The following is a 27,786-nucleotide window of genomic DNA, read 5'->3' on the forward strand; positions in this document are numbered from 1 at the left end:
TGACATACGGAGGGAATTGTTGGTAAGTCCAAGCCTCCCCAGTCTCTTTGGAATATAATTAGCGCCAGGCGGAGGTGAGATTCCACAGGGTTTTTTGGAAGACTTTTTGCTTTCAGGGATCTGCATTGGGAGGAAATGGCAGTTAGTCTGATAGTTTCTTACTACAGTGAACTGGAAGGAACTTCCTCTTTTCATTGTCTTTGTTCAAGAGGAAATTCTCACATGATTCATGAACAACAAAAAGAATAAATTGCTAAGTAGACAGGCACTCTGTGACTTAGCACAGCTGAGCCATCTTATTGAAGACGGTATTTTTCTGAAACTCTGGCTTTTATTCCAGCATATGCTTCAGGCTAATCACTCCTTTGTGGTTTGTGAAAGCTGTAATTCCACAAGGAAGCAAAGTGGGACAAATATCCCTTGGGACATGTTGCTCATGTGACCTTATCATACTTTCTGAATCTTGAGCTTTGGCTGTGGCCTGATAAAATTCCTGGTTTAGGTCAGCTACTTTACATACTTTAGATTTCTTGGTTTTCAAAATTGTGTTTCCTCCTATTTCGTGCTGACAGTAGGGTGGTGACAGGGGTTAAAAGGCTAAAATGTAGGCCAGATTCTGGAAGAACAGGCGGTTGCATTTCCTGTCCAGGGTCTGAGAACATGTGGGGCTAGGAGGGACAGTGCAGCTGGCATGATCTGTGAGGTGGGACTGGAGCAACTGTGGGTAGCTGCTTTGACAGTGTCCTGGATGTAGGCAGTCGGGCAGGATCCTGGAACATACATGTGGGCAGAAGACAAAGTAGGTTAGGGAGAAAATTCCCTTTAGGTGTACATTTGAAACTCTTGGGAGAGCACAGAGAAAAGGCTTGAAAATAAAGAGACAGTGCTTGAAAATTTTGGGAGAGCAAAGAAAAAGGGTTAAACATGGGGAACTTCCTTCTGTTTTACCCAGTTGCTGGTGGTAATTAAAAGTTTGGTTTTGGATCTTGGGATCTAAGTTTGGTTGCAGAGGTGTGTAAGCTTAGCAGCACTTAATGTGGGTGTAGGGATTTGAGATTCTCAGAAGGCATCCCAGAGTAGCCTGGAAAGGTGGCGGGTAGACTGTTTCTCACTGGGGGGTGAAGTCAGTAACCCATCAGGGCATCCCCAGAAATGGATTGTGTCTCAAAAGACAGGTACACAGACTGATCCAGCAACTCGTCATTGCTGGTCAGCAACCAAAAGAGTGCAGCTCCGTGGCTGAGCTGGCCCAGGGACACAGCAACCTAGTGCACTAGGATTTTTTGGAGGCTAAAGGGCAGCAGCAGGGGTGTGGGGGGGTGCGGGGGAGATTGTCAGAAGTCTCACCCAGTGGGAATAGTCCTAGTTGTAGGTCAGCGAGAAGGACCAGCCACAGTGATGTAAATCAGGCTTGGGTACCTCTGTTCCCAGAACCAGAGAGGTGTGGACAGTCTCTCAGACAAAGGGAAGCATTTATGTGGCTAGGAAGGGAAAATTGAGCTGGTGTTGGGTGCAGAAAGGTTGCAATCAGGTAGGTAGGGGGAGGGGAGTCACAAAACCAGTGAAAAGGGGGAGAAATCCCACCCTCAGAGATAGGACATAGATGGGAAACGTAGGCTGTTGATTGACAGTACTTATGTGGATTTCCTGTAACTTGCAAGAATTCTTTTAAATTCGTCAAGGGAGATAAATTTAGCTTCGTCCTTGTTTGACATCTGCAGTGAAATATACATTGTTAGACATGTACACATCATAGGAAAAGGCAGTAGACATACAGCATAGCAGAGGCTTGGGGAAAGAACTTTATGGTAATGCACGAATGCTCTTTGAGGTGAGCTGAGGAAAGGCAGAAGCCTTATGGAACTTTTCTGACATCTGTGGAACAGTAACAAGGGGAGTACAGAAATCTGTAGAGCAGAAGGGAAAAGCTCACTTGATCTTGATTTGCAGCTCAGTATGCATCATGAAAGGGGGGCTTCTTTCCTCTGTTCAGAAGACTGGAAGTACGTACTTTTAGCACAATGAGAGACATTTTAAGAAAAAGATAAACCAAAGGAAATTTAAAACCTTGAGCTTGGAACTATGATAGGATCTTATAGTGGAATGTTTTACCATAGTTAGACTAATAAATCAGAGGTATACTGGTTAGTGTCAACACTCTGAACAGTTAATAGAACAGTAGCATAGCAACAGGAGGAAATAAGATGTCCTTTTAGACATTTTAATCTTCGCAACTGGCATTTACCAACTTAAAACACTTGCTTAGACATTCTTAGACCTTCTAACATGGCAGGGCAGCCAGGCTACTCTGAGTTCAGGCTAGTGCAGCCTGCTGATAAACCCTGCAGAGCCAAGGAGAGCTGTGAGGTGTGTGGCGATCAGTCACGTGGCAGAGTGAATCACCTGCTTACCGAGACCATGGCTGGGTCCCAGGAGAGAGTGGAACAGCAGAAACTTACCTCAGCTTAGAATTGAGGTCTGAAGTCAGGGCTGTGATGGGTTCAGACGGAAGTGAATGCAGATTTAGAGTGAAGTTTGGAACAGAAGGAAACTGTTGTGGGATGTGTGTTAGATAGAACAAGTCTGGTAGAAAGGATTATAGACTTAGGAAATTCTGGGAGAGCCTTCCTGATATGGGCCAATAATTTTATTTAAAAAATAGGAAAATAAGATGCCAGGCAACAGCTACTATATAGAGGGTTATTAAATGAGCGTCGGGAGAGAAGAAAAGGGGAGAGAAGCAGTACCTGAGAGAGACAGACACATACACAGACACGGGGCTAGGGAGAGAGAGGAAGAGAGAGGTAAGCGAGAGCAGTAGGTGAGTCTGTCCTTTTATATAACCTGGAGCAGGGACACGCCCCCGTGGCAGGTAGCCAGTGACATCACAGGTAGGCAGACTGGAGCAGAATCCCAACAGAAACCCTGTCTGAAAAATCCTAAAAACAAAAAAAGTGTTTCCACATGATTGGTAATTTTATTTTTGTTCTTTAATAGTCCTATAATTTGGAGGTAACTTTAGATTTACAGAGAAGTTTCAGTCTTAGTTTCCATAGACACTGCTCACCTGCTTTCCCCAGTCTAGCATCTGAGAGAACCATGGCACGTAACAGGAGCTAAGAAAGCACTGCTGGCACATTCCCACTGAACTTGGGCTTTATTCAGCTTCCTTCAGTTTCCCAGAAGGACAGTCTGAAAGCCTACATTATTTTTAATCCTCTCTTTTTTGATCACGTCTTTTAAAGAAGTCCATAGACTACAGGGATTGCATTTGCACGGACAATATGTGAAGCCTTTGGCTTTTCTTAACACATCTGATTTCTATGCTTTCGTTTCAGAGATCGCCTTACAACAGGTTTCCATGTTCTTCCGATCAGAGCCAAAATGGGAGGTGGTAGAACCACTGAAAGACATAGGTGAGAGTCTGGCATGCCCATCCTGCTAAGATGTCACCCAGCGAAGCTCTTTCCATCTGCTGACGTCATACTCCTGTACCTCCCTACTGCCTGAAGCATTGCCCTTAACTTTAATACCTATTAGCCTTGGTTAGAGCTCTGTCAGAGGAGTGCGGTGCTGGTAACGTTCAGGACCTCCATTCATCCTTCATTAGTCCCTTTCAGTAAGTCAGAGTGAAGTGCCGTTTCTCTAGCTTTTCCATAAATACAGTAATTCCTTTGTTTACTGTTTTCATAGTATAGCCTGTATGAACATTGTTATGTGCTTGGGCCCTACATAGCTATGGCTAAGATTCCTAGATGTAATTTTGATTAACTCCTTAGTCAGTAAACTTTACATCAATTGTTGCAAAAATGCTGAAGCAGTAAGTGCCTTCCTGCTTCTGTGGCAGGTTGGAGGATAAGGAAGAAATATTTCTTGATGAAAATTAAAAACCAACCAAAGGAGCGGCTGGTGTTGAGCTGGGTAAGCTAATTCCTTTGCTTTCGTTTATTCCAGGAGACTTGAGAGTATATGAAAGGATAAGACACTCTAAGAACTGTACTGTGCTCTTACCTAGTGATGTGTGGACTTCTTTAGTCCCACACCGAAGGAGAGTTACTGTAAATCCCCTGGCTATACATAAATGTTCAGAAGGGTATACAGACAGCCTCAATTATGAGTGACAGTTTTGGAGTGACTCTCAAAGAAAGTTATTAGGCATTATCTCATCCTTTTTGCTGTTGTGGTTCTAGCGACACATTTGGCTATGGAGTTGGATGAAACCCCAGTCATACCCTGATGTTCATATGTGCACAGACTACCTCTCCAGAAAAGACTATAGAGTTTCCATTTTGGATTTATAGCTAAGAATTTGGTCAAATAAAGTTAGGGAGGAAGACATAGGGAATTTTCCTTTTGGTGAGCAAAGTGGTACTATGATATTTCTTCCTACATTTCCAGGCTGATCTTGGCCCAGACAAGTACTTGTCAGATAAAGATTTTCAGTGTCTAATCAAGCTTCTGCCTTCCTGTGTGGTAAGTCCTTTTACTGTCCTCATTGCTCATCAGGGTCAGTGTTTTCTTGAGGGTGAACCTGTGTAGAAGAGATGGAAATACCCTGTAGGCCCAAGAGAATGGAAAGGTACAATGGCTTTTAGTTACCAGAAGTGTATAGGCTAGTCCCATAAATGAGATGCCCTTTAAGCCAGTGTTTGTGATATCTTCATAACCCAATAATGATAGTAATTTAAATGTAGTCTTTATATTTTAACCAAATATCAGAGAGGAATGCGCCACTTCTCTGAGCCTCTTGTTCTTGCTGAGTGTTTGATCATTGAGACTCCAAGATCTCTTTCTAGGCCAAGACTAACTGCTCAGGCTGTAGGTAACCTGGGTGAAATGATGACAAAGTAGCCACTTTGCTGCCTGAGTGACCTTTCATAGGCTAACTAGCTGGCCCAGAAGCACGATCAAGGCCTTTATTGGAAGGAAGCACACCGATGACTCAGCATGGGGGGGGAGGCGCGGGTGTGTGTGTGTGCGGGTATGTTTGTGTGTTGACGTTGACACCCATTACCTGTTTCCCGCACTCTAGGATTAGTTGCTTGTGGAGTGAGCACAGTCACATTGACTTGTCCACTTGAGTCAGTTTACCTTTAAAGACATCTTGTTAAAGCAATGAGGCCATGTTTTAATGAGGTGTGATTTATGCACAAGAAAAATGCTATGGCCTTGAGTTTGATTGATTGTATGACAGGCTTTCAGCACCTAGAATTATTTTTATTTTTTGTTTGTTTTTTTGAGACAGAGTTTCTCTTGTAGTCCTGACTATTCCAAACTTGCTTTGTAGACCAGGCTGGCCTCCAACTGACAGCGATCCGCCTGCCTCTGCTTCCAGAGTGCTGGGATTAAAGGCATGCACTACCACACCCGGCCCACCACTCAGATTTTTGTTGCTGTTGTTGCAGTAGTTGAAATTGAACCCAGAGCCTTGCATATACTAGGCAGAGGCTATACCACTGAACTATGCCCCCACTGTAATTTACCTTTTATTTTAAGATAGGGTCTCACTAAGTTTCCCAAGTAGGCCATGAACTCATTCTGTAACCTAGGTCAGTCTTGAACTTGTGATGTTCCTGCCCCTGCTTCTTAAGTCTGGTATTATGGGCCTGAACCACCAGTCCCAGTTAGCACCTATATTTAAATTACTTTTAATGAATATTTAAAAGCAAAACAAAACCAAAGAAGAAGGGACTAGAGAGATGGCTCAGAGGTTGGGAGCACTTGTTCTTGTAGAGTACCTGGGTTTGATTTTGAACTCCCACTTGGTAGTTCATGACAGTCCATAATTTCAGTTTTCATGTATCTGTCACCTTCTTCTGATACAGCTGTGGGAACCAGGCACACATATAGTGCACATACGTACCTGCAAGAAAAACCAAGAGCACTTGCAATGACACTTGCTTTTGTACCAGTATTTGTGAGGCAGAGACAGGAGAGTTACAAGTTCAAGACCAACCTAGGTTACATAGTGAGACTTTGTCTCAAATAACAAAAATAGTCATCCCCACTATAGTGCATATAAGAAATACACATTAGTTGGGCTTAGTGGCTCAGTCCATAGCAACTCCTTCTAGAGTATAGACAGCAGATAGTGGATATCAGCACTAGCCCATTTGAAGGCCAGACCTCAGACGTGTTCTGAATGTACCTTTGTGGTAGTCTAAAGACAGTCTTGGATTAGGACTGTCCATTAGTATAAATAATGCATGTTTTTCTAAAAGTCAGCTAGTTAGATGGTAAAAGGTAACTCAGACAGCAAAGTGACTGTTTTGCCGTTCCTTCCCCCTGGTTACACGGAGCCTGAGCAGTTACTCTTCTTGCCCATGTAACCAAAGTTCCAGGTTATAGGAAGACTTTACGTCTTTAGAGAATTTGTCTCTGTCCAGTGTGCTTGCAGTAGTTGCACGTGTTTAATGTCAACACTCAGGAGGCAGAGGCAGGTGGATCAATGTGAGTTTCAAGCCAGCCTGGTTCACAAAGTGAGTCCAGGACAGCCAGGATATGCAGAGAAACCCTGTCTTGAAAGGAAAGGGAAAAAAGAAAAGAATTTGTATCTTCCTCACCTCGCTTGACTGACGTTAGGGTGCCCATCTGGAGAAGACCGTGAATAGGCACACTGCAAACCTCCGAGGGAAGCCAGGGACGTTCATGCTGCTGACTTCTGCTAAGGGCCGCGATGGGCCGCGATGGGCCGCGATGCCAAAGCGTATTTGTTCGAGCTTGTTTCCGGCTGTGCGTCTGCCTCGCCGTGCAAACAGCGGTGCAGAGTACGTGGCAGAGCTCTGAGCAAGACACACTTGCCCTGCTCTCCCACTTAGCTCTCTGACTGCTGTGCTCTTCTCTTCTCCGCCACCGTGATGTTGCCTGAACTCTGGATACGTGCAGCCAAGCGAGGCCTTCCATGAGGAGCCCCTCACAACAGAGATCTCGCAGGAGGGATTTAGCCAGGCAGGCCTGGGTAGAGCTGAGGGAGGAGGAGCTGGTTGACCATAAATGACTTAAAAGTAGCAAGTGTTCACGAATGCCAGATATATGCAGAACTAAAGCGCCAGCACGGTGCCTGACTCTGGTAGCTTGTGACTCTGAAAGGCCCTGGATGCGGACATGAAGCGACTTGAATTTCGCTTTTGTTTTGGCAGCACCCTTACATATACCGGGTTACCTTTGCCACGGCTAATGAGTCCTCAGCGTTGCTGATTAGAACCTTTAATGAAAAGGGAACTTTGAAGGATTTGATCTACAAGGTACTACTTACAAACCATGTTTATGCTTATAAAGTTCTTCTGTCCTTGAGAACCTGCTATGGGTACTTGATATGTAAAATTCCAGAAGTGAGGCCCCATGAGTTTTTAAAAATAACTTTGCTTGAGATTATAATTACATAATTTCCCCTCTCAGGCCCCATGAATTTTATTGTAAAACTTAAACATAGCATGGTGATGCATACCGATATCCCAGTTTTCAGGAGGCTAGGACAGGATTGCATGTTTCAGTCCAGCCTGGGTTATTTAGATCCCATCTCAAAAACAAACAAAAAATACTGATTTGGAAAAACTGCCATTTGCTTATGAGCATTTCTTTCCCCATGAGCAAAGACGGAGCTGTTTTGATGGTGAGTTCTAAAGTTTGTATTGTGCATTGAACAAAGCAATGCTGGAGAGTTCTAGCAGTAGGCCAGACTTTGGGAATAGCCTAGGGTGAGACCACGTAAGGTGTCTCTCGGAGAAAGAAAAAACAGAGCCCAGATCAGCCTCTCCTCAGCCACAGACTATTGCATTAATATAGCAACAACGACCCTCACTCCCTGTGTGCTGGAGCCCCCGGCTGTTCCTTTTTTATGAAGCCTGGAGTAAAAATTGGCTTCTTTACCTCTTACGTGTTCTTTGTTCTTCTCTAAAGACAAAACCAAAGGACCCCTTCCTAAAGAAATACTGCAATCCCAAGAAAATCCAGGGCCTTGAACTCCAGCAAATAAAAACATATGGACGGCAGATATTAGAGGTAAGAGGCATTTGATTTTGTTTAGGTTGCTGTCTTAGTTCGGGTCTTATTGTTGTGAAATATTGGTGTTTCAAGTCAGGGTTTCTCTGTGTAGCCTTGGCTGTCATGGACTCATTTTGTATACCAGGCTGGCCTGGAACTTCTAGAGATCCACTTGCCTCTGCCTGGTGGATTTCATTTTAAAATGTATTATTTTTTTTCTGAGTACTTAACTCCTGGCCTCCTGCATGTTGAGATAACAAAATGCATTTTTCTTTTCACATTTGTTTGTGTGTGTGTGTGTGTGTGTGTGTGTGTGTGTGTGTGTGTGTGTGCGCGCGCGCGTGTGTGCACGCGTGAGCACACGTGAGTGTGCATGCCATAGCAGTGAGTGGAGGTCAGAGGACTACTTTTGGGAGTTGGTTCTTCTTCCTTCACATCTGTCCTAAGGATTGACCTCAGCTTGCCAGACTCTGTGGTTAGCACCTTTTGCCCTGCCTGAGCCATCTTGTTCTCTCCAAAAATATTTAAAACATGGATTTTACCTGTGTGGTTTGTGAGTGAACTGGGAATAATTACCCTACATGTCTTTTAAAGGTACTAAAGTTTCTCCATGACAAGGGATTCCCTTACGGCCACCTTCATGCGGCCAATGTGATGATGGATGGCAACACTTGCCGGCTGCTCGATCTGGAAAATTCCTTGTTGGGCCTTCCTTCCTTCTACCGGTCCTACTTCACACAGTTCAGGAAAATCAACGTAAGCTGTGACCGTCAACACCTGCTCTGTGCTTAGGTCACCTGAGCATTAAGCAGTGAAAAATACAGTGGGAGTTGCCTTGCTCTTGTTTCTCCCATGGAGTCACTGGGTCTCCAAGAGACAAGGATGAAATGGTGGGTGGGACAAGGAAGTGAACAGAATCATTGACTGAAAGTGACCTACAGCTTAAGTCAGCAGTGCCCTGTGAGCCTTTGAAAAGGGCTTTGGAGTCACAGTGGGAATGGGGCTGCCCTGGCCTTGCTTCTGGTGGGAGCCTACGGCTAAAGGGTGACCGTAGCTCTGCTCTTTTGCCCCCAGACATTGGAAAGTGTAGATGTCCACTGCTTTGGCCACTTACTGTATGAAATGACTTATGGACGACCTCCAGACTCCGTGCCTGTCGACTCCTTTCCTCCTGCACCATCCATGGCTGTGGGTCAGTAGGGGGCCTGGGGGTGGGTCTGCTGGGACCTGGTGGTCAGTAGGGGGCCTGGGGATTGGTCTGCTGGGACCTAGTGGTCTGCAGAGCTACTTAACCTCCTTCCCCAGTCCAAGAAAGACACCCAGAAAAAGGGTGTCATCGTCCACAGCCAGAGCACTCAGTGAATGTTCGGGTGGCTTGTCTGAAGCCTCTGGCAAATCTTCTGTAAACTGCACTATAACTTTGCAAGTAGAGGGCTGTAAGGAGAGCTGTGGCTAGCCTTGGTTTTCATCAGAAGCAAAAGTGAGGGTCAGGCAACTTGAAGCCAGACTTGAGGAGCCAGGCAAGGGCCAGAGTCCTATCCAAATAGGTATGGGCGCTGGAAGGAGCTTGAGAGCTTGGCCAGAGGCTGGAAGATAAGTGTCCAGGTTGTCCAGCTGGGCCTTCAAATTCTCAAGTAAGTGGCATCAAAGAGCTGTTATAGCCTTACTTAAGGAGAGCAAGGAGCACCGAAGGACAGGTGAGACATAAGGACTGATGCAGCCTCATCTACGAGCCTCCCATCATCTTAATGGCCAGCGCAGAGTCAGGGCTGGAGGAAAGAGGAAGGAGAGCCCAAGGTAGCTGTTGGGGCACTGTGCTTGGAGTATGAAAGCAACTCTATCAAGTGTCACTGTATCAAGTGAAGCAGTTCAAGAGAGCAGACCCGGGCCGGGCGTGGTGGAGCACGGCCTTAATCCCAGCGCTTGGGCGGCAGAGGCAGGCAGATCTCTGTGACTTCAGAGCCAGCCTGGTCTACAAAGTGAGTCACAGGACAGCCAGGGCTGTTATATAGAGAAACTCTGTCTCAAAAAACAGAGGCGGGGGCGGGGGGGAGAGAGAGAGAGACCAAGAGACTCTGGGACTGTTTGCTGCTGAGTTTGAACACCTGAAGCTGAGCAGTAACCTGTGGGGAGGAGACTCTGGATGCCTGGTTATAGCATCAAGGTATGGATGCTGAGGGCACTCTGTGTCCTGGATTCCATTAAAAGCAAGGAAGCAGCAAAACCAGGTTCAGAATTTTGCTTCTGTGTAATGTTTGCTTCTCCCTAAAGAGAATACTTACATGAATACTACTTGATGCCTTCCTCCAGTTATCCTGGGAGCATACTTAGCTTTCTGTCAGCATATGGTTTCTGAGGTTTCTTTGGAGTCATTGATAATGCCAACATTTCCCATCCCCCCCCCATGTATGCCATCTGTCTGTATGTAAGAGTTTTGACACTGTCCTGATCAGCCTGCAGACAGTTTGTTGCAAAGAGATGTCAAACTTTTCCTCACCAAGTGGATCTGCGAGAGTGTTCTGTGGAACTAAAATGTGTATCTGTTCATTTCAAGTGGCCGTGTTGGAGTCTACGCTGTCTTGTGAAGCCTGTAAAAATGGCATGCCTACCGTCTCCCGGCTCTTACAGATGCCGTAAGTCAATCATATGCATTGCTTGTAATCCTGATAACTGCGCCCAAAGCCCAGTGCCACGGTAGAGATTCAGTTATGGTCCCTGCATAGTTGAAGTGACCAGCTTGCTCAGTCACTTACAGCATGATACCATGACCCTTTGCTTGTGACCTCTCTGCTTAGTCTAGTTGCTGTCCTAGAAATTCAGTGTGATTTCCACATGTGCCCCATCACCATTAGTGCATATGTGTGTGTGTGTCTGTGTGTGTGTATCTGTGTGTGTATGTGTCTGTGTATGTCTCCTAATTTAGGAAATATAGGAGAGCCCTCGCTAGCACCTCTCTCGCTGCTGGTGGGCCGCAGCTGTGTGAGGTTGGCACCCATCAGGCCGTGGTGGACCTGCCCTCCACAAGGAAGCGGTTTTGTTTATTTCTGTTCAACTGCTAGTATGTACCAAAGCTTCTGCCAAGGGTTTTCTATACAACCTCTCCTGTCAGCAGAGCTGGGGTGCTGCTGCGTCCTTATGGCTTCTCCTCTACACATTCTTCCTTCATGGGCAGGCTATGGTGCTGTAACTGGAGTGAGAGTAGCCTGTGAGTGGGTCTCGGCTTCATTCCTTCTCCCAGGAGGACTTGTACAAGCTTCTTCAGGGTGTGACGAAGTTTCCCTAGCCCTCCCTTGTCTGCACCAGCTTGTTGTGTAGCCAAGATATTTAGGAAATAGTAACAGCAGTTTAACTAAACTTCAGGGCCTTCGCTCCTTCTGCCTATGTGCCTAGAGAAGGCCTCCTGTAGGCCAGGCACGATTTTTCACCCTGGGGAAGCTGATGATCAGAAGAAACAAGCCCCTTTCCATGGATGTAACACTGTAGCATCTGTTTCCAAACCAATAGCCACCAATAACAATGCACCTAGGAAAAAATAGATCCACTTTGAAAACTACATTTACCACACAGGTCCTGGGCCGAAGTGCATGTGGTTAGGGACCAGCCTGTGAGAGGCTGACGTACTTGAGTTTACACTTGCATCCCCTTCCCCAAGCTCTGTGCTTGTCCCAGCATCAAGCCAAATATTCTGTCTTTACCTAAAACTCCCCTCAGCATGGGCTTCTGCTTTGAAAAGAAGGGCTGGAAGAGGTGTGACCTGGGTTTAGTGAAGTCAGTGGATGGATGACAGAGGAGGACCAAGACCCAAGAAGGATGCTGGAAACGGCAACTGTTGTTTCTGCAGTCTTTACAAGAGAATTCTCACATTGAAATCACCTAGCCATTTGGGCACTATCCTAGCAACCTTTCTAGCCAGAGCAAGCAGCTCAAGGTACCTCCTGCTGTTGTTTCTAATAACACACCTTTGAAGAAATAACTGGTACACTCCAGAAACTTCTGCTTTAGAATGAGATATGAAAAATAGAAGAAAACCATTTTTCTCTTAGATTACAATCAGGACAATTCAAAATGTACTAAGTTCTGGAATAAATTACCTTTTCTGAGGCAAGAAAAAAACCTAGTTCTGTTTTAGAAACATCTGCTAAATGTATTTGCAACATTTTGAAAACTGGTGCAAAATTTTTTTGCAAATATTATATTGCCCATAGTGTCAAGTACAACAGACCTGACCCCTCCCAAAAGATACTTCTGAGGGCACCAAGTGACTTGTGAACACCTTCGCCTTTGCTGATAGACTTGGAGTGATGGCTGATGGGCTCTGGGCCTGAGGTGCCTTACCTGCTTTGACCTGTTCTGAGAGTGTGCCTGCTTCTGAGATTAAACCCTGCACCTTACCCATTTGCTTCTTTTCTTACAGATTATTTAGTGATGTTTTACTAACAACTTCGGAAAAGCCACAGTTTAAGGTAAAGAAAATTATATAATTTTGAGGTTTGTGATGTAGTTGGCTTTTAAAATTAATTTTTTAGCTTTGTATGGTGGCACATGTCTTTAATCTCAGCACTTGGGAGGCAGAGGCAGGCAGATCTTTGTCAGTTAGAGGCCAGCCTGGTCTACAGCGCAAGTTGAGAACAGCCAGGACTACAAGAGAAACCTTGTCTTGAAAAACAAAAACAAAACAAAAACAAAAAAAGAAAGAAAAGTCTGGAAGGAAATCTCAAGAAAAGCAGTAGTGTGGGAGTGTTGCACATGGACTTTGGTACTGACAAACCAGAGTCAGGCCTTGCCCTGCTCTGTGGATGCTAGTCGCCATGATAATTGGGGCTGGCTCTCCCCTGCTTGGAAGAAAAACGTCCCATCTCCTCAGCTGTTGTTTTTCAGTTGTTGGTTGTTTTCTTTATTTTTTGTTTAGAAATCTCCATATCTGTTTCCATGATGACTGTATCATCTCACATTCCTACTAACAGTGTACAGGGTTCTAATTTCTCTGCATCCTTGCTAAGACTTGTGTTTTGTCTGCATATATGTCTATGTAGTACACATATTCCTGGTGCCTATAGAAGCCAGAAGAGGCCATGAGCTGCCACGATGGGGCTGGGAACCAAACCCAGATCCTATGCAGGAACTGTTTGTGAAGCCCAGACGTTTCTAAGTCTTTATTCTTCCTCTTTGTCTGTTCTTCGCCACAGGGTCTCACCATGTAATTCAAATTGGTCCAAAACTTGCTATATAGCTTAGGCTAGCATGGAACTCAAATTCTCCTACCTCAACTCAAGTGTTGGGATTAAAGGCATGTGCTAGTGTACCAAACTTAGTTTATTTTTGTTTGTTTGTTTTTCAAGATATGGTTTCTCTGTGTAGCCTTGTCTGTCCTGGACTCTCTTCTTAGACCAGGCTGGCCTTGAACTCACAAAGATCCACCTACCTCTGCCTCCCAAGGCATGCACCACTACACCCTAGCTTACATTTTTTAATAGTGCCCACCATAATGTCTACAAATAGATACAATATCTTAGTGTGGCTTTAATTTGTATTTCCTCAGTGTTGAATATCTTTCTAACTGATGAAAACACCATTTGGTAAGGCAGATTTTTTTTTTTTTTAAAACAATTCTTTTTTGTTTGTTTGTTTTTTAAAACATTTATTTATTATGTATATATACAGTGTTCTGCCTGCATGCATGCCTGCAGGCCAGAAGAGGGAACCAGATCTCATTATAGATGGTTGTGAGCCACCCTGTGGTTGCTGGGAATTGAACTGAGGACCTCTGGAAGTGCAGCCAGTGCTCTTAACCTCTAAGCCATCTCGCCAGCCCGGCAGATTTTTTTTTTTTTTTTTTTTTTTTTATCATTTATACATTATCTTTGAAGAAATTTCTATTTAAGCCCCTTTCCCGTTTGTAAATTGGGTTACTAATTTTTGTTGTTCATTTGCAGAAGTTCCTTTATATCTTCTGATTCTGAGTCTTTATTTTATTTTTTGAGACAAGGTTTCTCTGTGTAGCCCTGGCTGTCCTGGAACTTGCTCTGTTGACCAGGCTGGCGTGGAACTCACAGAAATCCCGCTGCCTCTGCCTCCTGAGTGCTGAGATCAAAGGTGCACGCCACCATTACCTGTTGATATTAAGTCTTTATAAGTCCTGAAATACTTTAAATTTCATTGTCAGCAATGTCCTGTGTTGAACAGTTTTAATTTTGACCAATCCAAGTTACTCATTGTTTTCTTTCATTGTTTATATTTTTGGTGTTATACTTAAGAAATCATTTCCAGCTAGGTAGGATGGTCTTTGCCTGTAATCCCTGAGGTAAGAGGATCTTTAGTTCAAGGCCAGGTGGGGCTACATTAAAGTGCCAGGGCTGTACAGTGACCCAACCTTACCAGAGAGAGGCCCCATCCTGGGGCTGGGTGGTGGCAAACAGCAGCGAGGATGCTGCAGCAGGAGGGTCACAGGTGCATTCAAGGCCAGTCTGAGCAGTTCAGGGAGAAGCTGCACCCCCCAAAAATAAAGACAAATAAGTAGGCTAATTTTTTAAGTAAAAAGAAAATATTGACAAATCTAGTGCCAGGATGGATGGATGCTCCTTCCCTGTGCTTTAGATGTTCTGTGGCTTTAGGTGTTACATTTAGGTCCTGCATCCATGTTGAGTTTTCCAATATGACATAATGATCTAATTTTACTACTTTTTATGTAGATTTTTAATTTTTACCAACAACACTCTTTTGAAGTAGTTGATCTTTCCTCGTTGTGTTCTTGTTGTTGTTGTTTTGTTTTTCGAGATAGTGTTTCTCTACGTGACAGCCCTGGCTGTCCTGTATTCATTTTGTAGACCAGGCTGGCCTCACTTCTGTGGACCAGCATTTGTCTCCCTGCATGAGAACGTGTTTCTCATTCTACTCTGTTATCTGTGTAAGACTTGGCTTTGAAATGAGGGTTTGTGAGACAATGTAATAATTTTGATGCCTTGTTTGTTCTTTTTTGAGATTGCCTTGTCAATTCTCGAACCCCTTGAAATACTTGAAACATAATGTGTTTATGTTTTAAATTTATGCATTTGTTACGCAAAAGTGCTGGCAAGGTGACTGTAGCTTGTGTAGATGGAGTGCACGGCTTTAACTGGGTTTGTTCTAGAGGAGCTCCCATGGGCTAACAGCTGCTGCCGCGTGTGTTCAGGCCGCTTCACTCGGCAGCTCCTGTACTATTTCTCCTTTCAGATTCCCACAAAATTAAAAGAGGCACTAAGGATTGCCAAAGAATGTATAGAGAAAAGGCTCGTTGAGGAACAGAAGCAGGTAAGCCGGCCACAGTCCCTCATTGCCCTGGGGTCATTTAGTTTCCCACTCACAGCCATCGGCTTTCAACTGCTCACTTCATAAACATTTTGTGGGTACTTGCTGTCAACCAGATTTTGGGCTGAGTGCTATGACAGAGCAGAATAGCTCACAGTCCTGCTCAGTCTGCTCAGTCTGTGTGGAATAAGCACACACATGGAGTGATTGTCCTCCGTGGTTGGATCTTGCTGGGCGGGCGGGCAGCAGCCCTCAGGGGCTACATTCTTCTGTAAAGAGGAGTGGCTGGAGGAGTTGGGAAAGTGAGGAGGACCATCGGCACCTAGCAGACCTGAGCCACAAGACAGCAGGCCAGCAAAGACTGTTTGCCTAGCAGTTCAGTGTGGCCAACCACCTAGGAGCCTCCTGCAGGTGGGACTTGCTTTGACTTGCGGGGATTGTGGTCTCTTAAAGATTCACCAGCACCGAAGACTAACGAGAGCTCAGTCACACCACGGGTCTGAGGAAGAAAGGAAAAGGAGAAAGATCTTAGCTCGAAAGGTAAGCCTGTTGTCCCTGTGCTCTTGTTTTAAATCCAAATGACTAGTTTGGGGACACGCGCGCGCGCGCGCACACACGCACGCACGCACGCACGCACACACACAATGGCATATGTAATTAGAGGAAGTGATCAGCTTGGGTAGTTACGTCAGCATTCTTGGTTTTGATTTCCCCTTTGGCTTGTGGCTTATTCACTGCATTAGGTTAGGAAGCTGAATATACCATTCTCTGTAGCTGGTTAAACTGCCTGTCTGGAATTTTGTTTCTAACTCTCAGCATGTAGCTTTGCTTACTGCCCATCCTTCTTTTATTTTTAAAGAAGTCAAAACGATCTGCTGTGGAGGACAGTGAAGAACAGCCAGTGAAGCACAGCAACTCCAACAACTCAGGTGAGTGGCTGCGGGCTGTCCTGGGGCCCAGCCTCAGAGAGCTGACTGAGCAGTGCAGGAATGGAAGAAGAGACTAGAACTCTGTCCCCACTGAAGAACTCTGACGACACTCATCCCTCACGTCTCTACCACTGGCAAGTTCAGTCAGTCAGAGACAGGAGCATTTGACATGGGAGGAAGGCAGGCCCTTCTGTGTACATGGAGATTAGCCTAAACTTTGCTCTCTGCTCTGGAACCCATGCGTACCCTCAGTGGATTAAGGAGTAGACTCGGTGGTGTGTGTGTCTTCGTGTCTGTGTGCATGTATGTGTGTGCGTGTGTGCGTGTGTACGTGCGTGCGTGCGTGCGTGCGTGCGTGCGTGCGTGCATGGCAGCATTGTTCAAGAAAGGCCGGTGTGGTACAGAGGGCCTCTCTTGAGTTGCTCTCTCAGTCACTATAGTGACCGTCCTGACAGCCCTCACAGGCATTCCCAGCTGCCCTCCTCCTTTGGCCATGCTGGCTTTGAGCCTAATGTATGCTCAGCTTTGGACCAGACTAAGGGGCAGCCTGTGTGATCCAAGGCTAGTTTATGAATCTGTGAAATAAAAGAGTTTTTACCTCAAATGAGCATGTTTACTAAATTTCATCCAAGAAAAGGTCTAGAAAATCCACAGACTTTGGGGCTGAGCCTCTTTAACTGACTGTACCTGTTTACAAAGTTGGTCTTCAACAGGTCATGCCTCATTTTCTTCGGTCAGTTTGGATAAGATGTTGGCCTACCTTAGAGGAGATACTAAGAGATACACAGGAGAACTGAGCTGCGTGTGGTCACACACTGCCTGCAATTCCAGGGTCCGGGAGGTTGAGGCCAGATCATGAGATTGAGGCTAGTTTGGGCTCCTCAGTGAGACTTTGCCTCAAACAAATGGATGAATGAGTAAAGCCTGAAATTGGTATGGTGGCACACACCTTTAATCCCAACACTTGGTAGGCAGGGAGCTGATTGTGAGTTTGAGGTCTGCATGCTGAGTTCCAGGACAGTCAGAGCGACAGAGAAAGACCCTGTGTCAGAAGCAGAGTCAGGTGTAGTAGTCTGTGCCCGGGATCGCTGTGCTTGGGAGGCTAACACAGAACAACTGCTGAGGAAGCTACCAGGACCAAATGCATAGAGGAAGGAGAAGAAAGTAAAAGAGTATGTGTGTAAATGCTGCCAGGTGCTCTTGGGTAAGGTTCCTGCAAGGCTGCTGTGACCACAGTCATTGGTTCAGGCAGAGATACAGCAACCAGTGTCTATGCTACCCATGTCCTCATTGGTCAGTAAGCCCTAGTGGCTAGTGAAGGGAATGCACGCTGCACCGGCATGAAAACCCGTCACCACTGGGTCTAATTTCCTTCTTCCATTGTGCACAAGCTCCACACCTTGGCTAAGTACACATTCTCAAACAATGCTGAGTCTCTGCTCACACTAGGCCTCAGATGTCTGCCTTTGCTCCCCTGAGGTTTCTCTGTTTTTCTTAGCAGGATCTGGGGCCAGCTCACCTCTTACATCCCCGTCATCTCCAACTCCACCCTCCACAGCAGGTTGGTAATGTGTAAAGTGGCATGCCCCCTCCCTCTCCTTGCCTTGGCTGTGCATTTCAGGGGTTAGACCCCCCCCTGTCTTCTCCGGAGGGAGACATGCAGATACAAAACACTTGTTATCTGGAGGCTAGGTTCCCAAGCTCAGTGCTGGGGGAAGCACTGCTGTAGCACCCCTGTACTCTCTGGCTCAAGCTTGCTGTTTGCCAAAAAGCCTCATGCAAGGCTCCTTGGGTCAGAGCGTATCTTAGGGCAAAACAAACACACTGTTGTCCTGGCCTTTGTCCTACCACAGCTTTCTCCTCTAGACCCCCCTGTTGTGGGTTTGTCGTAGCAGAGCTGATCGAGCACACAGTAAAACATCCGTACCAGTGAATTTCCTGATAACCATTTGCTCTCTGTCCTGTTCTCTCAAGCACATGATAATCTGGATAATCATCACTAACCTTTGTTCCACTGTGTGAATCAAATCAGATACTGTGAGGGTTTTTTTTAAACAAACAAACAAACAAAACCCACAAAGTATTTGTTTTTGGGAAACCTTAGAAAAGCAACAGTTCTGTGTAATAATGTCTTACCTTTTTGAACTAAGATCTTTTTTCTGACTATTTGCAATCTAGTAAAAACAAGGGGGCAGTATATCTACTTTCCCTTCCAGGTGTCTAAGAAGCTGTCCTTGAAAGAGTTCCTCCGCTGTTTGAAGGGGAATCTTTGGCAGGGTTGGCATATGAGCTGACTGTCCCATACTCTTAAATGCTAATGGCATTGTCCAGGAGCCACCAAGAGTGTTAAAGTGGCTACCTTTAATGACTCTAGCTAAGCCTCCTGGGGGAGAAGTGAATGCAAGAGGGCTAGTTTTATTTGTCCTCTCCTTGATGGCTAAGAGGGCTTCCTGTAGAATTTTCTAGGGTCAGGGTCAGTCTTATGTAGCCAAACGCCAGGTTATGGGAATGATTCTCTTGTCTCTGATTTTCTCAGCAGATTGTAAAGATTTTAACAGGGAACTTCCAGATAGAACTGCCTTGTGGAGATTAACTGTTTGGGCTGACCAGAAATTTCTGGAAAACTACTGTTGAGACTATTTTGAGCCCTTTTCCAGATGACATGGTGTTGATTTCCTATCATTTGTACACACTGAGGAAATGAAGAAGACTCTGAGACTTCTTAGCCATGGTTAACAGGGAGATGTGTATGAGCTGTAGTTCTGGCAGCTTATTCCCTTTCTCACCTTGAGCTGTCTCATTTTGCTCATAGTCTAGTGGCCCTGCTAGGGGTGTGCTGACCTCTGCTTTCAATGGCAGCGATCTCAGAGAATAGCAACTTTACATAAAATGAGTTTGTTTGTTCATTTTGTTTGTTTTTGCTTTTGAGACAGGGTTTCTCTGTGTAGCCTTAGCTATCTTGGACTCCCTTTGTAGACCAGGCTGGCCTTGAACTCACAGGGATCCCCACCTGCCTCTGCCTCCTGAGTGCTGGGATTAAAGGCAGGTGCCACCACACCTGGCCTGTAATTTTCAAAGTAAGAGAAGAAAAAGTGGATTTTTTTGGTAGCACCTGGTGAGTGTGGGGAAAGCTTCATGTAGGACAGTAGGCAGCAGGGGCAGCACTGTAACTGGGGATCACATTTTGAAGTTCAAGCACGGTAGCTGTCAGGAGAAGCTTCTGAGACAAATTAACGGCTCCGTTCCTTTAATGATTTTGTTGATGAAATTACTGACAGTTATTCATCCCAAAGACCATGCTCTGACCTCTACTGGCTGTTATCTGTAATGAATCTCAGAGTTTGCCTAGCAACCTAGCATTTTGGGTGCTAAGCCAGGTACACACTGTACTCCAGATGTAGTCAAGATACCTACAGGAGGCCTGCGGTTCACTGGGAACTCTGTGTAGCCTGGGTTACAGGGAGAAGCAGACAGGCTCCAGATGATACCCAAACTGTCAGGCACAGTTCAAGCAGACAAAATCTTCTCTGTGGGTCTAAAACCTGGTTGGTAAGGTTTTCTACTAGTAGTTCCCTTGAAATAAACAATTTTTATTGTGGTGGTATGTGCCTTTAAGTCTAGCACTTCAGGAGCAGAGGCAGGTGGATCTTTGAACTGGAGGCTCAGTGGTGGTAAAAGTGCTTGCTGCCAAGCCTGGTGACCAGAGTTCTATCCTTGCAAGCCACTTGGTAGGAGAGAACTGTCTTCTGCAAGTTGTTCTCTGACCTCCACACTATGCGATGGCACTTATGTACCACACACACAACCCACCCCACACTCAACACACACAGCACACACACACTCCACCCCACACATAACACACACACACAGCACACACACACTCCACCCCACATATAACACACACACACACACACAGCACACACACACTCCACCCCACACATAACACACACACACACACAGCACACACACACTCCACCCCACACATAACACACACACACACAGCACACACACACTCCACCCCACACATAACACACACATACACACAGCACACACACACTCCACCCCACACATAACACACACATACACACAGCACACACACACTCCACCCCACTCATAACACACACACACACAGCACACACACACTCCACGCCACACTCAACACACACATACACACAGCACACACACACTCCACCCCACACATAACACACACACACACACACAGCACACACACACTCCACCCCACACATAACACACACATACACACACAGCACACACACACTCCACCCCACACATAACACACACACACACACACAGCACACACACACTCCACCCCACACATAACACACACATACACACAGCACACACACACTCCACGCCACACTCAACACACACATACACACACAGCACATACACACTCTACCTCACACATAACACACACACACACACACAGCACACACACACTCCACGCCACACTCAACACACACATACACACACAGCACATACACACTCTACCTCACACATAACACACACACAGCACACACACACATTCCACCCCACACATAACACACACACACTCCACAGCTGGGCGTGGTGGTGTGGTGGGTTGTCTCAAAAAACAGTCACACATAAATAAACTAACAAACCTGTAGGCTCAATTTTCTTAGCAAATATGTTTTATTATGAACTTATTAACCGAAAGCACCTCACTTATAACCCAACTAACCTAAACAATAGGGAAAGGAGATTAAGGAATACAATAATGAAACCATAAGGATATCAGTTCCGATAATGATTTTCCTGGTGTAGTCAGCAGGATTTTTTCTGCTGGAACCTGGAGCAACCAGAACCCAGAACCCAGAACCTCAGCCAGACCCCAGCGCCCTGAAGCCTTCCCTCAAGCGGTTCTCTTTGGGAGTGTCTCAGAATGGAGCAATGAACAGCTAAAACTATCCCAAGTCTCCAAAGGCCTTGCCTCTTGTTTTTGGCTCACATTTATACTTCCTTTCAGAATTTGTTCAAGGATGTTTTTCATCTGGTTAAAAACCAGTCTCCCCCACATGGTGGTTTGACTTCTAAGGGGATAAACATTACCTGCTCTCACAAGTCTTTTTCTCATTCCCCCACTTGTGATCTAAACAAAAACCATGTTTATCTCTCCTTCACAAACCTTTGCCGTTTTAGTTAATATTCATGGCAAGGCTTTTTAAGCAGTAAATTATCATCAGACTTTGGTAAAGCAGTAGTTTTCCCTTTTTTGACCTCACAGAAATTTCTGTGCTTATAACTAAGTAAAAATAGCATCTAGCTGAGTGGTGGTGCACACTTTTATTCCCAGCACTCAGGAGACAGGTAGATTCTGTGAGTTCAATGCCAGTCTGGTCTACAGAATGAGTTCCAGGACAGCCAAGGCTACACAAAGAAACCCTGTCTCCACCTACCCACCCCCAAAGCACCTAACTGGCTTATAAAAGTGTGAAGAAAGTGAGTTGTTCATTTGCTGTACCCTGAAAGATTCATGTTTGTGTCTGTAAACCAAGGCATTTTGTGGCTAACTGTACCCTAGTTTTGCAGTGAAAATACTTTGTACCTCCTGGTTTTTCAAGACAGGCTTTCTCTGTTTCAGAGTCCTGGCTGTCCTGGACTCTCTCTGTAGACCAGGCTGGCCTTGAACTCACAGAGATCTGCCCTCTGCTTCCCCAGGTGGTGGGATAAAAGGCGTGCACCACCATGCTTAGCTGAGAATACTTAACATGCATCTCGGACTAACACTTTACTGTTAACTATTTGATTAAATGACATTAAACTCTGAATAATAATAATGTCTCCCCCATTTATCTCTCTCTCTCTCCCCCTCCCTCTCTCTCTCTCTCTCTCTCCCCCCCCCCCTCTCTCTCTCTCTCTCTCTCTCTCTCTTTCCTGACTTCAGTAGAGCATGCACCACTTTGAACGTGAATTTTCGGTAACGTAAGCTGTCCTGACTTACCCAGCTTTAAAGATGCTGTGTTTCTGTGTGTGAGATTGGACCCAATGCATTTGTGTCACTGATGAACAGACCTGGAGGCAGAAGAGAGCACTCCCTTTCTGGAACATTTCAGTGAAACACAGCATCTTTAAAAGGCCCCAAGTCACTTCATCTGTATTCATTTCATTTCCTTCATGAACCTCTAAAATCTTCATTTTCACTCCAATTTTAGCTTATAAATGTGACTCTAATTGCATCTCAATGGCATCTGAGTGCAAATTTAGAAATTATTACTCTCAAAGTCGTGCTACTGAAATATTGGTTCCTAGTTACTAAGAAGGAAGACATAGTATTAGGCAGTTGGGTTATCAGCATAACTTCCTAGCTTTGTAATATTGACCAAAAAAAAAAAAAAGTTCTTTGTGATACATGCTTCATCTAACTAAGACCAAGGCAAAGGTGCCCAAAAAGCTGAGGACTGCTGTGAATCGGTGTGACTTCTGTCTTCTGGGTCAGGTATGGTCTAGTGGCCAGCTTTCCTACCCATCCAGAGCTATAGAAACCTGGAGAAACTACTAAACTTGGCTTAAGACTAGGTGACTCCAAATGTCGTTTCTATAAGAGTGTACAGATGTGCCTGGCATAGCAACCCTCTAAAGATCTAAACTGCATAATTTTTCTTTGTGTACCAGGGTGCATCCTCTTTCTGGCCCTTGGCTGACTGCCACATCCCTGTTGGGTCTGGTGGAGGGACTTCTGGGAAAGTTAGGTCAGCTAGTATTGGGATTTTTGTCCAAGAGAACATGAGCTAGGAGAATTTGGGATTGACCTGGTTGTCATTGCAGGTGCACTTTGTTGTTATTGTTTTCAGACAGGGATTAAAGATGTGTGCTACCTTGCCCGACCTGTAGGAGCATCCCCCACCCTAGCTGTGACCTCATGTAACTGCCACTCAACATGGACTTTGTCTGGTCTTTCCTCGGATAATTAGCGTTCAGGCACAGAGATAGCACATGCATCAGGCAGTTTCAGGTTTTTCATAGGGCAAATTGTCAGCTTCTTTGTTCTCTGTCCCTTCCCCTTTTTCTTTCCAGACAGTGTTGCTAATGCTTTGATCTTATACTCACTAACCTTTAGAAGCTAAATGACTTAAAATGCCAAAGACAATGAATAGACGGAGCTTATCCTCAGAGACTGAGCTCCCAGTGTGTTCCTGCCTCTCGCAGCTTTGCCCTTCTAGTTCTTAGGGCCTCCCCTCAACTTGTAGTGTCCCCTAGAGGCTGGAGTCTACCCTTCTTTGCCTTAATGTACACACCAAGTCCTGCTATAATTCTGACAGGCCTAATGAGGAAATCGTGCTTCATGGAACATCTGGCCCTTTGGGACTGGTTGGCCCAACTCCCTGTGGGCAGGCATCAGATGTTCACTCTTCCACACTGGAATGAGTAGCTCCCTTTCTTACACAGTCCCCTCTTCTGTTTGTTACACAGGCACAGGCTAGGCCAGTCCCTGTGAGCAGGCATCAGGACCCTTCCCTTCACTATACAGGCATAGTATGTTAGATGGTATATTGATACCACAACCTCTTGAGTTTAAGCGACAGTTTTGGCCTCCACTTAAAAAATAAAGACCCTTTTTACTGAGCCCACCCCAACTCCCAGACTCTGGTAGAGCATGTAAGGTTGTGAGGCCAGACTCAAAGGTTGATTCTCTGTGAAGCCAAGCTGTGGTATGTCAAGATCACCACCCTCACCCAGGAATTCAAGCCCCTGGGCATGTCTCTAGCCAGCTTCCTGAACCCTGGACTGGAGGGCAGCCAGTCTTGGGATGGCCAGTTTCCGGCATGCAGGGTCCCCAGTGCTGCTGCAGCCCAAGCATGTCTTCTGACTCTTAACCCTGCAGTGATTCTTCAACCAGGGGTCTGAGCACAAAGCTGGGAGGGAGGAACCTACAGCTCCTGGTCCAGAGCATCACAATACATTTCTACTGCCCTTCTCTGGCCATTAGGATAGTACCTGGTGTTTGGGGTATTAGTGGCCTTCATGGCAGCCTTGGTACCGCATGCTGTCAAGAGACTCAGTCCCAAGAGCTTCAAGAGAGACCTCCCCCACCTCAGCATCTCACTATTATTACCCAAATGCTCTCAATCCATCTGGGCTTTTCACCCCAGGAGTCACCGTGTGGTAAAGTCCTTTATAGCCCCCAGAGAGCCAGGATGTCTTCCACAATCTACCCTAACATAAAGCCTAACTCACTTCCATTCATTGTTGAGTGAAACCGATGTAGACTGTTGTGTCCGTTTGTCTGTACTTAACCTTTATCTGTATTGTTGTTGCATTATTTGAGAATGCCACGACTGCAGAGCATGAGATGCATTTGTGTGATTCTTTCATTTCAGCTGCCTTAGGTTGAGGTAAAGATATAAAGGAAGGTAAGTGGTTTTTGTGAATCAAGGATTCCAGCCATTTCTTGTTGGTGCTTAGTGAGGACATATTTACTTAACTGTTTTCTTGGTGACTTTGAACCATTCATTTTTTTCATCCACATTTAGTGGACAAAGTATCTTACCTGTTATTCCTGCAGCTCACAGCAGAGTGGGAATCACTTTGCAGAGTATCCCAGGGAGTGGTAGAGGGTAGAGTTAACACATATAAGTAGGGTCTGAGAGAGCCACAGTGTGCGTAACAGCCACAGGCTGAAGTCTATTACAGCAGTGATGTTTCTGTACGTTACTTTGGAGAGAACAGTTGGCCAAGTTAAAAACAACAGCAACAACAAAATGAAATCTGGGGACTGACCAGATGGCTCAGCAAGTAAAGGGGCTCCTAAGCCTTGATTGGCAACATCTAAGAAGGTCACTGTAGTATACAGGTACCTGGAAGCTGAGAGATGTTTTAGATACCCAGTTTCCCTCCTTGTCCAGGATCCCTGATGCTTCAGCACACACACAAGAGACATATATACTCACTCACTCCGTTCTTGGGTTAGGCTATAGTGAAAAGGAATGCTCCAGCGCGCGCTGGAGTGAGTAACGTAGCTAGCGCTGGCTCCTTGTGGAGGATCCTGAGTGGCTTGTCACTCTAACAGGTGTCACTCCTGCTTTTGTCATCAGGTTGTCTCTGCTACTTTCCATGTAGTGACTTACTCTCCATATACTTAACCATGGGCTCTTTACCACTTACACTCTGCTTTTCAAGTGAAGATGCAGTTGTGTGGTGCTGCCAGATTGCTTGGCTATAAAATGCTTGCCATGCACGAGCACCTGAGGTTGGATTCCTAACACCCAGAATGAATGAAATGATATGTAAAACCACAAAGCTGGGGAGGTAGTGACAGGACCCCTGGGGTCTGCTGGCTTACTCTAGCCAACCACATCCTTTAAGTATTTCGTGAAGAAACAGATTGTCCATCCCTGTGGGCCAACTCTGCATGTAGAAATGTGAGCTCAGTAAGCAGATCTGACCTGAACCTAAGCTATACATCTGGAAATAGTCAGAGCTACTCCAGGGAGAGATGTCACTGTGGTTTCACATAACCTCCGATACTTGATTCGATTCGATTCTCACATGACTGTCATTTAAAGGAAATAACCTTTAAGCCCCTTCGTTGCTTCTAATTCTTATGTTTAATCAGTGTTTGAGGACATCTTGAATACTGGGTTCTTGGCCCCTCTGAGAACATTTAGTCTCCCCAGATTGCACTCTGCTGTGGCCTGAACAGCCGCAGCATGGAACACTGACCCTCTCCCCTTTCCTCTGCAGGGCTGTCTTCTGCATTGCCTCCACCTCCTCCACCACCTCTGCCTCCACCAGCAGGTCCCTTGCCAACAGGCACAGAGACACCTGCTCCGCTCCTGCCCCAGGCTGTGAACGGGGAGAGCCGTGGGGCCTTGCTCAGCTCTATCCAGAATTTCCAAAAGGGAACTTTGAGGAAAGCCAAAACTTGTGATCACAGTGCTCCTAAGATTGGCTGATGCTTCTTGTTTACACTGGGAGGGCAGGCTCTTCTGTGGCACTCCCACCTGTAGCCCCTCTTCCTAGGTGAGTCCTTGCACAGCCTCCCTCAAGTCCCTTCCTGTGTGAGTCCTTGCAGAGCCAGCACAGCCAGTCTTGCAGACACATGCCAGTTAAGAGGCTTTTCAAGAGGGAAATGCTCCCCAAGTAGAATAAAGTGGGGCCAGCCTCATTGCTGCCTTAATGAGTGTTTTGTTCCTTTGTGACTCTAATGGGCTTCCTTTAGGGGCAGCAGCATATAAGGGAGTCATTACTTTCACCAGCTAAAGGAAAAATGATAAAAAAACAAAACAAAACAAAGCAATGACAGTATTTTGTCACAGCAGCGAATGACCTTTGTTACTATCCCTCCTACTCTATCTGAAGTATTCTCATAGCTCATTTCCTCCGAAGCATAGTTTGGTTATTTCTTAGGTAGTTCCCATTTGTGCCGTCCTTCCTTCCTTCTCCCATGCTAACACTTGTCATCGTAGCAGTGACCTGCTGAGGCAGAGGAGCAGCTCTCACTCCCTCACGCAGGACATAGAGTGTTCCTCAGCCTCAGGTTCAGTGGGATCTTACTGTGCTGGCTGCCACTCTGGATTCACAGTCCTCAGCTACATTGTACTGGAACAACATAAACCATGGAGAGAGCCCTTGCCAGTTAGAGGATTGTCTTCATCCTCAGCAACTGCGTCGTTTGGGGGAGAGGGAGGGCCAGCAGTGCAGGTGCATCAGCATCTATAGCAATCTCTTCTGATTTCATTTATTCAGCTTCAGCACCTTTTTGATGTTACTTAGTTACTAGTAATCCTTTATCCTATGATTTGCTTAAAACTTTAAATAAATTGCACTTTAAAGGATTATAAGAAATCCATTTTAAAATTCAAATACATCAGTGTTGGTTACTATGCAGAAAGAATGTCATTGTGTATAGTTTCATGTAATGTGATACATGTTCAGCTGTATTTTTTATTAAAATAAATCATGTCAAGAAAGTATGTTGTGACTTTGCTAGGTATTTCAGATGAGAGCAAATTGTAGTCAAAGTATGCTCAAATTTCCTCCCTCTACCCTGTCTCCTTATGTATGCTTCCATGACTTGTTTAAACTACTCTTTGCCATCAAGTTCTGAAGAGACTCATATAAACAGAATGTCTGGTTTTGGCAATGTGGAGGAATGCCTGGTATAAAGTCTCCTTCCATTTTAAAAATAACCCTGTTAGAATTAGGGGTGACGAGTCTACAGACAGGGCTGGCAGAGTGCTTGTCTAGCACTGAGGAAGCCCTGGGTCTGTCTCCAGCATGATGTCTGTAGCATTGTCTACTCCATAATTAGTTTGAGGCCAATTTGGGCTGCATAAGACCCTGCCTCAAAAAGACGCTGTGGATTCACGAAATGTGACTAGTGGGCAGCCCCTGGTAGAAATCTGGGCCTGAGTGCTTCTGCTTTCAGTTCTGCATAGTTTCAAGTATATGAATAAAAGCAAATAGTAGGGTCTGGGGATGTAGTTGAGTAGTAGAGCACTTGGCTAACAGGCACATGGCCCTGGAAATAAAAAGCTTCAATCAGGGCCAGGCGTGGTATCTTGGGCATCTGTGAGATCCGAGTCTACAGATAGTTCTGGCCCAGCTA

At 45.5% G+C, this 27,786-nt stretch overlaps 1 protein-coding gene across 10 annotated transcripts in view; it reads left to right on the forward strand.

The window, feature by feature from the left end:
* Pxk (PX domain containing serine/threonine kinase like) overlaps positions 1-26,465 on the forward strand; it is a 61,273-nt gene extending 34,808 nt beyond the window's left edge. The window contains exons 5-20 of one of the 10 annotated variants that reach the window (XM_051172968.1): positions 3,339-3,416; positions 3,848-3,921; positions 4,399-4,473; positions 7,140-7,244; positions 7,900-8,001; positions 8,578-8,739; positions 9,058-9,175; positions 10,538-10,616; positions 12,398-12,446; positions 15,193-15,270; positions 15,721-15,807; positions 16,127-16,196; positions 17,695-17,757; positions 22,123-22,155; positions 24,557-24,589; positions 25,920-26,065. In XM_051172968.1, coding sequence (XP_051028925.1) covers positions 3,339-3,416; positions 3,848-3,921; positions 4,399-4,473; positions 7,140-7,244; positions 7,900-8,001; positions 8,578-8,739; positions 9,058-9,175; positions 10,538-10,616; positions 12,398-12,446; positions 15,193-15,270; positions 15,721-15,807; positions 16,127-16,196; positions 17,695-17,757; positions 22,123-22,142 — 1,160 coding nt within the window. In that variant the 3' untranslated portion in view covers positions 22,143-22,155; positions 24,557-24,589; positions 25,920-26,065. Of the gene's footprint in view, positions 1-3,338; positions 3,417-3,847; positions 3,922-4,398; positions 4,474-7,139; positions 7,245-7,899; positions 8,002-8,577; positions 8,740-9,057; positions 9,176-10,537; positions 10,617-12,397; positions 12,447-15,192; positions 15,271-15,720; positions 15,808-16,126; positions 16,197-17,694; positions 17,758-22,122; positions 22,156-24,556; positions 24,590-25,919 lie in introns of all 10 variants that reach the window. The other 9 variants (XM_051172995.1, XM_051172986.1, XM_051173018.1 and 6 more) reach the window with 9 other exon arrangements.
* The last annotated feature ends 1,321 nt before the right edge of the window (positions 26,466-27,786 follow it).

The sequence above is a fragment of the Acomys russatus genome, chromosome 3 (genome assembly GCF_903995435.1).
Source record: "Acomys russatus chromosome 3, mAcoRus1.1, whole genome shotgun sequence".
NCBI lineage: Eukaryota > Metazoa > Chordata > Mammalia > Rodentia > Muridae > Acomys > Acomys russatus.